The sequence below is a fragment of the Hirundo rustica genome, chromosome 1 (genome assembly GCF_015227805.2).
Source record: "Hirundo rustica isolate bHirRus1 chromosome 1, bHirRus1.pri.v3, whole genome shotgun sequence".
Classification (NCBI taxonomy): Eukaryota; Metazoa; Chordata; class Aves; order Passeriformes; family Hirundinidae; genus Hirundo; species Hirundo rustica.
In genome coordinates, this window is record NC_053450.1 from 17,462,599 (window position 1) to 17,480,174 (window position 17,576).

General features: G+C 42.5%; 1 protein-coding gene across 1 annotated transcript; it reads left to right on the plus strand.

The window, feature by feature from the left end:
- The first annotated feature begins 4,445 nt into the window (after positions 1-4,445).
- KCNV1 (potassium voltage-gated channel modifier subfamily V member 1) lies at positions 4,446-15,988 on the plus strand. The gene is made up of 3 exons (XM_040066183.2): positions 4,446-5,125; positions 6,885-7,411; positions 15,154-15,988. The coding sequence occupies exons 1-3, from the start codon at positions 4,644-4,646 to the stop codon at positions 15,663-15,665; spliced, it is 1,521 nt and encodes a 506-aa protein (XP_039922117.1). The 5' UTR covers positions 4,446-4,643; the 3' UTR covers positions 15,666-15,988.
- Positions 15,989-17,576: the final 1,588 nt, after the last annotated feature.

Consider the following 17,576-nt stretch of genomic DNA (forward strand, 5'->3'; position numbering starts at 1 on the left):
CTTGTGTCTTATACAAAATTTGTTACACAAGCAGTGATACTGTTATCATTCATTAATTTTAACCCTTGTTATGATTTATTACTAACAAATCTTGGATCCATATAAAAACTAAATTTATATTATTTTAACTAACAACTTCCTCAGAGACTATTGTATGACAGATGTCAGCAAAATCATGAATGGTGCTGGCAACATGAGCACCATTGCTCAGCAACATTGCACCATTATTCAGCAATCACAACACCAGAACAGAGGACAGTTAAACACAGTTCAGTGGTATCTTTCACTCTGTGCACAGGTAAATTGTAGAGAACCTCGAACAAAGCATTGTCAACACTGAAACACAAATTAATACAAACAAGAATTTACAGCATCATGAAGTTTATTAAACATGTTAGGCTCCATGAAGCCTCTTGCTTATCAAATTCCTGTGCCACTGAAGACTATTAAGGTGTTCCTGGAGGGAGTTTACCTAGAAATACCCTACCTATCATACTTTTTCCTAATGCTTTCCCTCTGTCCTACTACATAACGTCCAGGGGAGCCATTTAGGTTTTAAGTTCCAAAACTCACTAATATACGAGATCAAAATATTAAAATTTTGGAAATATAATATGTCAGAAATTATGGTGATTAACAATCAGTTGATTGTGAAGCACTACTTCTGTAAGAAGAGAATTGAGCTTATTTGAAAAGATAATGACAAATGCTGGGACCTGCACATCCTGTCTTTTTCATGTATATCACAATATACCAGCTGAAAAAATGACTACACAATTGCCATAAAATCACAGCCTTCAACACAAGTAGAGAAAATCAGGAAAACTTATTATAAAAGAGTTTTTTGTAACAGCTGGCTCTATTGCTGAAGTAAATTTTTCAACTCCCACAGCAGACATACTGGGTTGCAACTCATATTTCAGCATTCCCTTTTTTTTTTTTTTTTTTTTTTTTTTTTACTATGTCTTGAAATATTGAAATCTGTTTTTTCAGTCAGTGATATCACATCAGGGAAATATCAGCAGGAGCACTGGTATAGACAGTAGTTCAGACAGATGTCATTAGCATTCAGTTGTTTCAGATATTCTGACATGATAAAGCAGTTGCCTTTGGTCTGAACCAGACATCTGACCCAGGAAGACACGGTCTGTCCAACACTACTAATTCCAGGAGCCAAACTGCCTTGGAAATGTCTGTGGTTCAGTTCAGCTGCAGCATTTCACTGGCAGAGTGATTAAGACCAAATGACTCCCTGTGCTCTTGTATCAGCCTCTACTGCTACTCTCGGGGTATATGAATATGGTTGCTTGAGAGGGTTTGTCAAGGGAATGATAAAAATATGAAAGTTGCAACTTTAGTTTCTCATGTACAAATTAGCAGGAATGATGAATAGCAGATCCTTTAAGAGTTCCCCCAAAATGAAATATGCACCAGTACTGCTGGATTCTTCTGTCTCTAGTAGTAGAAAAATAAATCCTCTATTTTTGAGCCTTTTTACTCAAAACATTTTTCTCATTTCTTTGAAATGCTCCAGCTTTATGTTATTGTTACATTTGAAAATAAGTTTCAGAACAGTTTTCTGAAAGTCCTTTTTTTATATAAAAATCTAAATTTACAACTAGCAGAGAAACAGCACTCAGAAGTAAGATGCTATATCATACACATATCTCCTGTCTAATTGTGATTATGTGAGTTCACAGTATGGAAGTTGTGGACACTACAGAATTTTGTTGGTGAAGTCACTTTCCTGCAATGAGAAGTGTGTAAAAGAATGCACAAAACTAAGGGAAAACTTATCCTTAACATATGGCTTTCCTCTAGTGTTTTGAAGAAAACACTCTGGTTTGAACAGTTGATAATCAGACAAAAAATTAGCCTGGAAGTGAAATAAATATACCTGTGTATATATGTGTATGTGTGTATATATATATGTGTGTGTGTGTGTGTATGTATGTATGTATATATACCAGTCATTATTCCACAAAGGACATAGGTAAACAGAAAAATGAACCTCGTCTCTCAAGGTCCCATACATGTGCTGAAAATTGTGTATCAGAATGATACTTTAACAAGATACAAGAGCAAACAATCTACAGTTTTAATGAGGCTGGACATTTGATATTCACTTTGATTAGACAAAGTCAAAACTGGTAGCCAGGTTCTTAGAAACACCAGTGAATCTGAAGTAATCCCTTGACATCATGATGGGAGGGGAGTGTTTTCAGATCTCCCTTCTAATGGAGAAAATATTCCTGAAAAAATTTTTCTGGCTGATGGAATGAATGACTACTGAAAAAAGGTTGAGAGAGTAGTTTAATGACTGAACAGTTAGGGCTCTATTACAGTCAGTAAGGCACCTTGCTGTTCTGAGGTACATCTCATTGATACTGTTAAATTGGTCTTACTGATGGTTTTAATTATTTTTAAATACTGTTTTTAATTAAGTGCTGGCTTAAGTGCTATCATTGGACGGACTGCACTCCTGAGTTATAATCCTGGATTAAAAATGAGAATTCCTGAAAGCCTGCTGCATAACAGCAGTTGTTGATAGTTTCAAAGGAAAATTAATTCATAGGTTTGTGTTTATTCATTTAAATTATATTTCAATTTCATTGTTTGGAAAAAAAAAAACCTGAAATGTCTATGAAAATAAGTACTTTTCTTTATGACACACTTCAAATACAGCATTATAGAGCTGCAAGGGGTATCACGAGTTCATCTAACCATTCCAGACTAGCTCAGGAAAAGCAGCACCACACGAATCTCTGCTACTGCTGACAGATCCTTGTCCAGCCAGCTCATTGATGACCTGCAACAGACACAAATGTACCTCTTCCACTGCTTCACCCAAGCCTTCCTAATGGCTATACCCTAACTATCCTTTCTGTTGTTCAGCTCCATTACTTCTACACATGTCCAATTCATCCAAGAGTATATCATCTTTATCTCTGTGGGCAGTCTTTTAAATGTCTGAAGACTATCACAATGCTCATTCTCTCCGCTGTTGCTATCCCACTGTGTTTTCTTCCTGGGCCATGACTTCCAAACCCCACTCTTGCTATTCTCCATTGGATTCTCTCTGATCAGTGTACTTTTTTTTTTTTTTTCCTGACAACAGTCACTTAAACAGATTTCTATGCCAGCAAGTGCTGAGTAGAGAGGTTGCTGTGGGTGTTGCAATTCTGCAATATGGTAAATGTTCAGCTCAGCTTCATTTGAAATATGGATTACCAGTACCCAAAGGATGAAACTCCATGGGACTTCTCTGAATTAAGTGTTAGAAATGTGCATAACTGGACGCAGCTGTATGCAACAAACGATGTGGGATGAAAAACTGGTGGGATGTCACATGATGCTGGCGGCATGACACACAATGTCACATTCTGCATGCTCTGAAATTTCTCCTCCTGGGAGGCTCTACTGCAACATCGGCAGCTGCCCACCCTCGCGAGGAGTCAGAGGCAGCAGAAAACATGAATTTCCAAAGCAAGTGTACGTTAGAAATAACTGTTTCATAGAAGAAAAGGAAATATAATGAGGAGGGTGAGCTAAATTTTTGCATTGCTAAACTGAGGACCTACAAAGTCAGCCCAGGACAGGATCAAAGATACTCAAAAGTATTCTTGAAAACAGGCTGAATGAAGCTCGGTTAAAACATGTTCGCGCACAGCCATCGATGGGCCTTTCCAGCGGCTTCTTTACGCGAGTGACTTGAGACTTGAGCAGTCTAAGCGAGGACACGTTCTCCGCTTAGCGACACATTGGGGGTTACATACACTGCGGAGGGACGGCTTCCGAGCCGCGCTGCGAACTGGCTCGGGGAAGTTTGCAAGCGCCGGTTTGTCCCGCAGGCACCCCCCCTGGGGACGCACCGCGCTCCCACCGCACCTGCGGCCGCCGCGGCTCCGGGGCGGGGCGGGGGCCGGCTCGGCCCCGCTGCGGGGAGGGCGCGGCCCCGCCCGGCCCAGCCCGCGCCCCGCGCCCCGCGGCACAGACCCGCCATGGAGGGGCGCTGGCGCTGCCCAGAGGTTGGGAGCCGGGGGAGCGAGCGGAGGCAGCCGGCGGGGGGGCGGCGCGGGCGGGCGGCGGGCAGGTGAGGCGGGCCGGGGGCGGGAGCGGCCGGGCGGCCCGGGGGCGGCAGCCCTGCCCAGGCGCCCGGTTCGCGGCGGCCGCTCCGGCGGGGACGAGCGGAGCCGCGGCAGCCCCGGCCGGAGTGCGAGCGAGGGAAGGGAGCGGCCCCTGGGGCTGCTGTCGGGGCGCTGAAGCCGGCGTTCCGTGTTGTGCCGTCCCGGTGGCTTTCCCCTACCCCGACCCCGCGACTGGAGATGAGCGCTGAAGCGGAGGGACCGTCGCGGGCGGACGGAGCCGGTGCGGACAGCACGAGGTGACGCCGCCTCAGGTACCGTGGCTCCTTCAGCATCCTCGCGGGTGCGGGCGGCGCTGGGCTGTGCGGCGCCCGCCTGACCTCCGCCCAGCGGGAGGCACCGCCCGGAGGCAGCGGGCACGGTGCGGTGTCCGTGGGACGGTAGCCAGAGGCAACATTCCGAGCCTGGCCCGGCCGCCCCGCAGGCGGGGCAGTCTTCTCTGCAGCCGCGTTGTGATTTTGATCCTGGAGCGTGTAGGCTGCTGCTGGCAGCTACAGGATGAAGTCGCCTCCCTGCTGCATGTCTCTTTCTTCCCAAGCATCCTTGGAGGAACCAGGGAGTAGCACATCCCTGGGTTCGCTGGAGTCCAGTGTTTTCTCCAGTGAGGAAGAGCAGGGGCCCCTGCTCCAGAAGGTCATTCCCTCTCTGGACTGCTTTACTATCAATGTAGGAGGCAGCCGCTTTGTGATGTCCCAGCAAACTTTGTCTTGCTACCCTGACACCCGTCTTGGCAAACTGGCCGTAGTGGTCTCTGCTGCCCGGGATGTGGCTTCTGGCCTCCTTGAGCTTTGTGATGATGCCAACCTTGTGGAGAATGAGTATTTCTTTGACCGGAGCTCACAGGCATTTCACTACATCCTGAATTACTACCAGACAGGCAGGCTGCATGTGATGGAGCAGCTTTGTGCACTCTCTTTCCTGCAAGAGATCCAGTACTGGGGGTTGGATGAGCTCAGCATTGATTCCTGCTGCAGAGACCGGTGAGTTGTGGGAAGATGAGGCTTGTGGATTGTGGACTTGAGTTCAGCATTGGCTTGCATTCAGGCACACTCGGGTGAGACATCCAGTGATGGGGATAGGTGAGGTAGCAGGAAAAGTTGTGTGAGTTGAGCCCCAAGTACTGCTCTAGGAGTGGATGGGTGTCAGAAATGGGAGGAGATGCGTTGGGCGGGGAGACAGGTACCATTTGCTCCGCGAAAAGTTGCTGGTGAGGTCAAGATAGTAAGACAGGAACAGGAAGAGGGTCTGGGATGTCTTATAGTGGCTTCAAACTGGCCCTGGAAGCTGAAAAATGTTTAAAAGGACAATGCCAGAGATGAAAAGGGTCGTGAAAGAGAGATGCCTCTTCAATCATTCAGTTTGATGTTATCATAGAGGGATTAGATGTGGAGTCAGGCACAATGCTGGAAGGGTTTGGATCCTGCCCACCTGCACTTTAATTTTGAAGGATTTCCAAATCTAAGCTGGAGAGGCAGAAGGGGGGGTTGGTCACCTGCCAGGCTGAGTGTGGGTGGCATGGCTCCAGGAGGAGCCTTGAAAGGAAGCAGTGCACGTGGATGTAGCAGCTTACAGGGAGGGGGCAGCAACAGCGGGAACATGGCTCACTGGAGACAAATTATAACAGGCAGTTTAGGAATGAGGTGGGTTTTGACTGAACCACCCCCAGTATGTTTCTGTTAATTCTATTTGCAGTCGATTTTCCCCACCATATTCAATGTTACTGGTTTGGGTGTTTTAGTATCGAATAAATGAATTTTCTAAATAGTGTAACTTCTATATAGCGATAGCTATTATGTCAAAATTATTAGAAAGAAAGAAGTAATATCATCCCAAAAGGTTATTAGAGTTATCCCACCCTAGTAAGGTTCAGTTCTTCAGCTGAGAAAACTTAAGCCTAATTTTGATCCCTTTCTTCCTTCTCAGGTAGGTGTAACTGATCACTCCTACTGCTTTAGTGATACATGGAGCTACAGACCTCTGACATATGCAGAACTAACTGTATTGAAGGCAAAATTGCACTACACCTTTGTCTAAGGCTTGAGCTTTGCAGCATTCAAAAAGAAAGATGCGAAAGAAAAAGATTTTTTTTGTAATAAACATACTCAAAGTATGTTTACATCTCACAAAATTCCACTTTAAATATACTCTTACTCTGACAAAACACTCTATATATTTAGTCTGTAAGTTTTACTCAGTACAAATGCTTGTCCACTTTGTGTGGGAGCCCATATATCTAAAGAAAGAAAGATACCGTGTCATCTTAGTTTGTATTGATCCGAAGTTCACCCATGAACTGCATGGCTTTTATTATTCCTTCAGTTTTACTATTGCAAATATGGACCAGTGTAATAAAAATACCATGCAATTAAACAAATTGAGAACTGTTTAAAAGCAGAGACTCTGTTTGTGACAGGATTGCTTCTAAGAATCCATTGCTTCTGAGTGGTGCAGAGCAGATCCTACTGTGGTCAACATGATCCATATAAATAAACTGCTATCAGTAAAATTACTCTGCATGTAGAGTGTGTCACTGATGTGAAATGGAGTAATAGAAGTGTATCAGTCAGTGGAACCATGCTGCAGGGGCTCAATTAATAAAAGCCCTATGTTTGATATTAGGGTTTTCTGAGTTCACATAAGGTAAATTTTAATGTGCATTCTTATGGCTTGCATGGTAAATGGTAAGACAAGCATCTGCTTACTGGTATTCAAAATCTCCTGTGGGGTGTTCCTGGGCAGGTACTTCAGGAGAAAGGAGCTGAGTGAAGCCTTAGACATCAAGAAAGATGCGGAAGAACTGGATGCCCAAGATGAAGAAGAGGATTTTTCTGGAAGCCTCTGTCCCAATGTCAGACAGAAACTTTGGGAAGTTTTGGAAAAGCCTGGCTCCTCTGCAGCAGCCAGGACTTTCGGCACCTTGTCCATGGTTTTTGTTGTTGTGTCAATTGCCAACATGGCCTTGATTTCAGTAGAGCTCAGCTGGCTGGCCCCACCACTGCTGGATGCCCTAGAGTACCTGTGCATTGCATGGTTCACAGCAGAGTTTGTTCTGAGGCTCCTGTGTGCACGAGATCGGTGTCGCTTCCTAAGGAGTGTGGCAAACATCATAGACCTCCTTGCTATTTTGCCTTTCTACATCACCCTCCTGGTGGAGAGCCTGTGTGGTGGTGAGAGCTCCCAAGAACTAGAGAATGTGGGGCGCATTGTGCAAGTGCTGAGACTTCTCAGAGCCCTGCGGATGTTAAAGCTGGGAAGACATTCAACAGGTATATTTGGCCATGGCTATAATACTTTTCAGTTTCACTGCCTTCAACAGTTGTCCTTGGGCACAGTTCTCCATTTTGTGTGCATTTATGCCAACCATTTTTTACACAATCTGTTAGCAGTAATGGCTTGTGGAAATCTTACTTTTGAACATTATAATTGAGTGACAAAGACCTTCTCTGAGAAATTTCAGCTCTTCATAAAGCCTTGTTTGCATTGAACATTTACAAAAACAGACCTCAATGTTGCATGCTGTAAATCATTTATCAGTCATTCATAGTGTGATAAATTTTAAAACATATATATGAGTTGATTTTATTAGGGAAGAAGCAGAGATCATCAGCCCAGACTTTTTGTATGATCCAAGGCCCACTAATAACAGCTGTCACAATTTTGTTAGTTTAAAAGTATATGTGAAGAATTATATCATGATTTTTTGTCCATGTCATAGATCCTGAAAACAACCACAGTGGAGAATGTTTCAAGGAAACTCTTTAAAACCTTTGCAGGTGATGGGCTCTCTGGCCCCACTGAACCCACAGGTATTCCAGTGATATTTGGAGCCCATCAACCCCAGTGGGACCAAAGTGCAGCGCAGAGCAGCAGTGCCAGGTTCAGCCAGCCTTCACCAGTTGGTGTGGGACCCTTGGTGTCCAGGCACTCCTGACAGAAGAATGGAGAGCAGGGGTGGGGTGGAAGGCAAAGTGCCTTTCTGTGAACCATCTCGTTGGCTCCCTCTGGTGAAAGGAAGGCATAAAAGATAACATTTTCCAGTGGGAATTTATCAGAGGAAGCTGGAAATGATTGGAAAGTGTTGAATTGCCTCTTGCACTTCCCTTGATTTTATTACTACCTCATGGCATGTGCAGGCCTGGCTGTATGCAAGAATAAAAGCTGTCTTGGCATTTTCAAAATTATTTGATTATGTTCCCACTTAAATCAGTGCAGAATATGGTGCTGAATTTGACAGGAGAAATGTTCAGTCAACACTCATAGCTTTGAAAAATTAAATCCTAATAGTAAATCATGATCTCTGTCCTGCAATATTAGCTGTTCTGAAGACAACGATGATGCACCCAGTGTGCATTGGGATTTCAGGATTTCCAGCCTGAAGCAGTAATGGTTTGATGCCTTTCCATGTTTTTGAAGAGCTCTCTCTGTGAACTGGTCCAAATTCAGCAGGAGTTACAGTGTGCTCACAGCAGCAGAATGTGTCTTATTTTTGTTTCCACTGAAGGGTAGCAAACCTGCCTGCCAGTGGCAGGGAGTAGCTTTCATATAACTCATAGTCATAAGCATAATCATAGTGGTTTGGGAAGTACCTTATCTTACTCTCTACCCTAGATTATGCCTATACTGATGCATGACCATCCCTTAGAAAGCAGATGGGAGGAAGCTTATAATGATTGTCTGGCAGTGTGTTAGTTTTGCTTCATTACAAGTTTTGCAGGGTGTGGTAGACCTTTTTTGCAAAGCTTTTATCCACTTTTGATGGTAGTTGTAATGTGAATGCCATCCTCTCTAACTATGTTTTGAAAAAAAGGAAAAAAATTATCAGGGCACTTTTGTGCTGACTAACAAAATGGTCTTCCAGAAGTATGCTGATTCAAGTTAAGTTTCCAGTTTATTGCATTATACTCTTACAGAATGAATGTGTTCATTCTGTCACTCAGTTTTGTGGCCCTTTCTGTTGACTTGAAATCAGATGTTTCAGATATTTTTCTAACTGCTAATTTCAGGTAAACATATTTTCAAGGATAGTCTAAACACTTAGGTCTATTTATTCTTAAATTAATTTTTCAGTATTTACCACAGTTTACATTACAATATTGAGTGACATTGAATTTAATAATACCATGTTAGGTAAAAGTAAATTAATTTCATAAAAATGTAGTATTCTCATCTGGAGGTATGCTATCTTCTTTTTACAGGAATCAAAATGCCAGTTTCAAGGTACAAGAAGCAATGTATGTATCAATTTAAACTACTCAGAGCAGTGTTAGCATCATTACCTTGCTTCTTTGATAGGCCAGTTGCTGCCTACTTAGGTGCAGGATGCTAAATCCAATCTGTATAATTTAAATGTAGAAACTCACTGTTCAGATCTCCTGTCCAAAGAAGTTTGTTAATGTGCTTCTAAGTACATCCTTTACCACAGCTCCTAATACAAGATGAGCCCCATATGTATCATGCATAGAGACCATCTTCCTTGCACTTACCTAAGCAGTCCTGATAAACATCAGTGTTCAGGCATGGCTCCTGAAACTCTTCTGCTCTCTTGCCTTGGATCTCACAGCTTCCTTCCAGTGAGGCTTCTCTCCGACACTCTCAGACCAGATAAATCTTCAGGCACTGCTCAGTTGTTTCATGTGGCAAGATGAATACAAGAGCAGAAGATCTGTGTCTGCAGGCAGCAGCTTCTCTTTCATCAAGTAGGGGTGGTCACAGCCAAAGCATATCTCTGTGGTACTTTGCAGAGCCATAGCAAAGCTGGGATCACAACAGCAGCCTAGCCCTGCTGTCATGGGCAGGAATGAGTGAGACAAAATATATCAGTTATTTTCTTCCCTTTCAAGAAATAGCAACTTAACCTTTTCTGTTGGACAAGGACAAGAATGAAAATAAGAAATTAAAAAAGTAAATTCTGCCCCTTTGGAAGCTGAAGCCAGCTCACTGAAGGGATGTGATGCTTAAAAACACTTGGGCTAGAGTGGTGTGAGTGAGTGTGTAATAACTTACACAAAGTTACTCTACTTCATCAAGAAACTATACTTCATAAAGGAACCACTGAGAAATCAGTAGTACCTCTGTCCATAAAATGTGTATCTAGAAGACAAGACTATTCCTCCAGTATAGCAGAATTATGGATTTTAGTAACTTCAAGAATAGCTGAGAACTGAAGCTGTATTTGTCATGTTCTCAGATGCTCCTCAGCTGTTGCCTTCCTCTTGGGCCATGTTTTCAGTGAAGCCTTGGTGGTCTCCTCTGGGAAGCACATACAGAGGGACTTCTTTAGAAGTAGGGTATGAACATCTTACTTGTGAAGGCAATAAGCATGTATTTGAGAGAAGACCGCAGCATACTTAAGGCTGTCGTGCCTCTAGAGTCATGAAAAGTTGAAACTTCAGCACTTTTTGTGTCAAAACTTCAGGGTTATTTCAATGTTGTGTAAATTGAAGCTCCTGAATATCAGCTTGTATTGCCAAGTTGCTTTGGACAGCAGAGGGATACAACTTGGCCTGCATGTCAGAAATGCTTTCCCTTCCTCCTTCCAGGGCTGGGGCTGCTTGTCAGCCTCACACCAACTCTGTTACGGCACCTTAGCACTTTCCAAGCATGAGTAACCAAGCTGTCACAGCTCCTGGCAAGGAGTTCTCATGAGAACATATAAGACTTGCTGAGGTGTCTGTGCTGGAACAGCCCTAGTCTGGCCACGTGCCAGGGCTCAGAGACATTTTTAAAAGGTACAAAGTAATGTGCTTTATACTTGTCTTTACACCAATTCCTCTTACAATGAGTTGTGGAGTTTAGTAACTTCTGACTCAGAGATTTCCCTAGAAATGTCTCCTGACTTAATCTAAAGACATGAAGAATTGTATCTTAATTTTAGATTAATATAGTAGAACTAAGAATAATAAAAAGACCCTGAACAGTTAGAATAACTAACCATAGGAAAAATGAGAATGTCATCATTGTAATACAAAGAGTCAACAGTTACTGTTCTATTTTATGTGAAGGTTGCTTTTTATTTTAGCTATAATACTCTCAAGATTCAACCTAAGGTACAAACCCTGGTTTTTATAGTATTCATTTATGCTTTGAAAAGAAGTGCTACAGGGATAATTTTAAATTATACCTTCTTTCTAGCTCACCTGAAAAGACTTTCTCTTCTGCCTCGTTCTGTTCAAAGTTTTACAGGGCAAAGGTTCATAGGAGCTTCCTTAGAAGATGAGAATTTGATCTGAGTCCTTGCAATTATCTTACAGAGCTTTTGCACTGCTGATATTAGGTTTCCAAAATATGAAGGCAGTCATACTGACAGAAAAAAGATTGCACTGATAGATCTTATTCCCCTTGTGTTAAAGATTTAATCTTTATCATTGTAATAAACATTCTCCAGATCATAGTTATAGTAATATAAAACCTCAGTATGGGTAAGTTCTTTACTGGAGTTGGTAGTAGATAGCATTGGAAGAAAACCCCAATATTGCCTCCAAACTCTACTGTGTTTGCTGTACATAAACCAAACTCTACTGTGTTTACTCTTCCAGTGTTTGCTGCACATAAACAAAACTTTTAAAACCCATTAGACTTGCAGAGGAAAAGAAAGAGCCAAAAGCAAGAAATGTTAACATCTTGTAGTTTGAAACTGTGGAAAAATTAAATTGCTTATAGCACTAATGAGCATACAAAGTCTGCAAGCAGAGGCAGAGCCTCAGTAAGCTGTTTTGCAAACACTAGTTCAGTGAGAAGTATACCCATGAAGGGTAATTCATAAGCATTATGTTTTTTCTCATTTATTAGAGAAAACATCTCACATTTTTAAAGAACAGTATTAAAAACTAATCCAAAGTGATTCAGAATATAACTTCAGTCTCCTATGTGTCTCAGCTGAATTGGTACCCTGTTACCTACCTTCTTTCTTTATGTGCGCAGTATTTATCCATTGCCCCGTTTTTGCATTTACTTTCCTGCCTGCTTTTGTGGGGCAGTCTAGCCTTGAAGCAGTAGCTCTAGCAGGAATATAGGTGGTTATAGAGAGTGGTCCCAAACTCCCTGTGCGGCTCATGGGAAAAAGGACTGATGCAGTACATAGTCAATTAACAGGATTCCATGCTTGCTTTGAAAGGCTTTTCTATCTTGAGTTTGGCACAAGTGCAGCTGTTACTGGAAAACTGTATTTGTTTTGACGTTTACAGATACAAGATAATGACAGGGCTTGGGGGAGGAAAGAAGGGTTGAAGAGAGTCTGTGATGACTACAAAAGGATTGAAAACAGTCCTTAAAGAAGAAGTTACTGAGTGAACTGGACTGGGGTCTAAGCACTCACATAGGAACATGATTTTGGTAACTAAGGGCTCCTGGGTCCGATTAATAGGACAGTGGCTGGAAAACAGAGGCTTGGCGTATTCAGTCTCTAAGTATAAAGCAGATGTTTTTAGTGTGTTTTTAAGTAATTTAGAGTGGTGCTAGATCTTCTCTTACAGCCAATTAATAAATCAGGATAGTTTAGTTTGTCTAAATTATATGTGTACATAGTTCAGATGATAAGTAATGAAGAGAATTTGTATGCTCTGTGTTCAGAAAATAGAGATGATGTCAGATGTTCAGTCTGATGCTGTGATCTATTTCTGTAAATCACTTTTTCCCAGCTTCTGTTTAGAGCAGCAACTCTTTATAACCTACCATGGTCAGTGCCTCATTAGACCAGCGGAACTGCTGGTGAGAGATGTGGTGGTCAGAGGCCATCAGGAGCATGGTGACTGTGAAATGAGAGTTTCCAATTCATGGTGAAGTGAGGAAAGATGTCAACAAAACATCTCCCGTGGATTTCCAGAGTGCAGGATTTGGTCTGTTCAGGACACTAGTTCAGAAAGTCCCTTGGGAAACAGCCCTTAAAAACAGAGGGCTCAAAAATGGCTGGACATACTTTTAGAAAGAAATCTTAAAGGTTCAGGAGCAGGCTGTACCTATCTGCCTAAAGACAAGCCAGGGAGGAAGAAGAGCAACCTGGATGAACAGGGAGCTTCTGCCAGAATTCAGAGAAGAAAAGAGAGTTTATGACCTTGGGAAGAAGGAGAGGGACTCTGGAAGAGTACAAAGATTTCATTAGGTCATGTAGAGAGAAAAATCAGAGCAGCAAAAGCTCAGCTAGGATTCAATCTGGCCACCACTGTGAAAAGTAATAAAAAGTGGGTTTATAAGCATTGCCAACAAAAGGAAAATCCCTGTCCTTTATTGGATGGGGCGGGGGGGGGGGAGGGCCCGATGAGGAGAAAGCTGGGGTACTTAATATCTTCCTTGCCTCATTGTTTAACAGAAAGAGTGGATATCCTCATGGCAACCAGCCCCCTGTGCTGGTAGACAGGGATGGGAAGCAGAATAGACCCCCTGCAATCCAAGAGGATGTAGTTAGTCACCTGCTGTGCCACTTAAACCACTCACAGGTCTATGAGGCCACATGGGATTCCTCCTAGGGTGATAAAGGAAAAGTTGTCAAGCTGCTTGCCATCATTTATGATCAGCCTTTGTTAACCAGGGAGGTCCCAGGTAACTGGAAGTTAGCAAATGTAATGCCCATCTACAAGAAGGATCAGGAGGAGAATCCAGGGAACAACAGCCTTCATCTTGGTACTGGGGAAGATTATGGAACAGATGATCTTAGGTGCGATCACATGGCAGGTACAGGACAACCAGGGGACCAGGCCCAGCCACTGTGGGATTAGGAAAGGACAGTTCAGCAAAGGTTTGATCATCCTGATCTTGTATGACTGCATCACCTGCCTAGTGGATGAGGGAAGACTTAAGAATGTTGTCTATCTAGATGGCAGTAAAGTCTTTGACACTGTCTCCCACAGCATTCGCCTGGAGAAAATGGAGACCCATGACCTGAACAGATGCTCTCTTTGCTGGGGTAAAAACTGGTCAGAGGACTTGTCTCAGAGTGATAATGAATGGTCCACCACATCCAGTTGGTGGACAGTGACTAGTGGGGCCCCCAAGGCTCATCAGTATTGGGGCCAGTCATGTTTAATACCTTCATTGATAATGTGAATGAGGGAATCGGGTTGCACCTTGTAGATGACACTAAGTTGGGTAGAAGTGTTGATCTGCTGAAGGATAAAGGAGGGTTCTGCAAAAGGATCTGGACAGGCTGGATAGATGGGCTGACACCAACAGTATGGGGTTCATTAAAGCCAAGTGCTGGGTTCTGCACTTGTGTCACAACAACCCCTCTTGCAGCGCACCAGGCTGAGGGAAGAAGAGTGGCTGGAAAACTACTCAGTGGAAAAGGATCTGGGTGTGATGAGCCAGCTGTGCCCAAGTGTCCATGAAGGCCAGTGGCATCATGGCCTGGATAGTGTTGACTAGAGAAACTATTTATCACCCTGTACTCAGCACTGTGAGGTTGCACCTCAAATCCTGTGTCCAGTTCTGGACCCCTTAATACAAGAAAAACATTGAGGTGCTGGAGCATGTCCAGAGAAGGGCAACAGTACTGGTGGAGGATTGGGAGAGTAAATCATATGAGTGGCTGAGGGAGATGGGTTTGTTCAGCCTGGAGAAAAGGAGTCCCAGGGAGAACCTTATTGCTCTCTACAACTACCTGAAAGGCAGGAAACTCTCTTCCCAGGCATCAAGCAACAGGAAAACAGCAAATGGCCACAGGCTGTGCTGGGGAAGTTTGGGGTAGACATCAAGAAGAATTTCTTCATGGAAAGGGTGGTTAAGCATTGAAACGGGCTACCCAGGGAGGTAGAGTCACAGTCCTGGAAGTGTTCATGAAACAACTGGATGTGTCACTTAGTGCTATGGTTTCATTGACAAGTTGACATTTGGGTAAAGGTTGGACTCAATGATCTTGGAGGTCTTTTCCAATCTTACTGATTCTGTGTTTCTCAAGACATGTTCACCAGCATTCAAAGAAAACGTAAAGCAGTCAGCATTTAAGTAAGAGATGTTTTGCAGAGATATGATGACAGCTACGTGAATCAACCTACTGACAGCATTTCTTGTCTTTCAGGCTTGCGGTCTCTTGGGATGACTATTGCTCAGTGCTATGAGGAGGTTGGCCTTCTGCTTCTTTTCCTCTCTGTAGGAATCTCTATATTTTCCACCGTGGAGTACTTTGTTGAGCAAGGTGTGCCAGGCACAACTTTCACAAGCGTACCTGGTGCATGGTGGTGGGCAACAACTTCCATGACAACAGTTGGTTATGGTGACATTAGACCAGACACTACCATTGGTAAGGTAGTAGCCTTTATGTGTATACTATCAGGAATACTGGTTTTGGCTTTGCCAATAGCTATAATAAATGACCGGTTTTCTGCCTGTTATTTTACACTGAAGATAAAAGAAGCTGCTCTTCGGCAGCGTGAAGCTTTAAAGAAACTCATGAAGAACTCATCCAGTGATTCAAATATCAATGTTAATTTGCGAGACATATACGCACGCAGTGTCATGGACATGTTGCGGTTAAAAAGCAGAGAGAGAGCAAGTACGAGGAGCAGTGGTGCAGATGATTTTTGGTTTTGACTTTGAAATTATTTAACTTTGTGTAGCACATAGACTACTTCAAAATTTTAGTATTAAGTATCTCTTTATTTATTATTTGCCACACAGTGTATTTGCTTTTCCAGGTGGAGTTTTACTTACTTGGACAGACTGAAATATCTATTGTATAAAAAAGGCTGAATTCATGACATGGAATCTCTCAAGGATCTCTGAAACCTGCTTTCAGAACTGGAATGTGGTAGGTGAGATAGGAAATATTGGATCCATGAAAGTAAAACAATGATGCAAGCATTTGTCTAATCCAGTCCCTACTAATGTATCATAATAAAGTATTGGTGAAAATTACCAGTGTTTTGAATTTTAAGCATCTAGTTTTTGTATTTGCAGTTGAAAAACAAAAGTCAAAGTCATTAAGGAAAACTGAAAAGGGAAGGCTAAAAGTGAAATATTGAATAAATTTAGGATAACATTCTCAAGCTTAATCTTGATCCCCTTTCTTATTCCCCTACCCAGTTTGCATGAATTCTGGGGTAGCATGAGGGTTGGGGGAAGGGAGGGGGTGGGTTTGGCATTTCCTCATTTGCAGAGAAGCAAAGTGCTACCGGATATTTAACGGGTATTAGGAGATGGGTGGAAGTATCAAGGAGATGCAAGATCCGTGGCAAAGTACAGAACAGTCATGTAATAAGTGCCATAATATAGAGCATCCTCTGTAGTTGCTTCAGAAGTTGCAGGAGCTAATACAGCCTTTGCAATACAGAAGTAATTTACAAACTTAGTTTGAACTATGCCTTCTCTATGTGTTTTGATTCCCATGACTTATTTGTGTAGTCAAGGGGTTTTTGTGCTCAAGTAAAGTCACCATGGGATAGCAGGAGAAGCAGAAATTGTAAAAGATAACAAGCTAGTGATTTCTCTGTCTCACATTAAAATTGTAGGTATTCCAAGTGAACCAGCCTTTTTAAAAGTTAATTATCCTTACTGATTCATTATTAGAAAAATGCTTCAAAATATTTTGTTTCAAAGGAAAAACGAGCACTTGTTGGACTGAAGGCTTACTTTATGTAGTCATCAAAGTAAAAACCTAAAATAATCAAAGGTATTTTCAGCCCAATTTCCCACCACCCACCTCTCCAGTGGCCCAATACCATTCTTAGCAAATAAAGCTTTTCTTTAATATAATTTCACTAATCTAGACATCATACATTGCCATAGAATGCATATAACTCAGCTAGTAGGTTAAATTTAAAAATTCACAAACCTCTCACGTTTCACATTTCTTTTGGGCAATATAAACACTAAAAAGAAGCATCTCTTAACTGTGGATTAATAAGCTTTATGTATTCACATACATAGAAGGCATAAACTGCATTTGAGCATATATGAATGGGTGAAATAACCTGCTTTTAATAAACATTGAATAATACTTGTTTTGAAATAAGAGTGTGTTTTCCTGTCATTCCCTGTAAATAATGGTGTAAACATAATACAACAACCAAGATTTTCAAGGCACCTGGATGCAAACTGAGCAGCATTTTGCATGATATTTCTGATTTGTCAGCTGGTGTCAGTCAGCATTTTGATTTGGGACCAGTGCAGCACACACAGCTGTCACCAGGGTCAGGAGGAAGATAAACGCTGAACACCAGCAGAAATTGCCTAGGTGTGAAAATTTGTAGGTCATCCTCATGGTCTGTGGTAAGCAGAGAGCAACTATGTTTTCACAGTGTTCCCCTCTCCCTAATACTCTATGAATCCACAACAAAACTCCCAGGGATGTCCAGGAGACAAAATTAATTCTGCAGGGGAAGGTCTGGTGCAGCCCACTCTAGGTTATTATTTCATAGCTCTTCGGAGCAGGAAGTCTCGCAGGCTGCACAAATTGTACAGGCTGTTTCTCATTCAAAAGTCATTCTAATTATAGAGAATTAG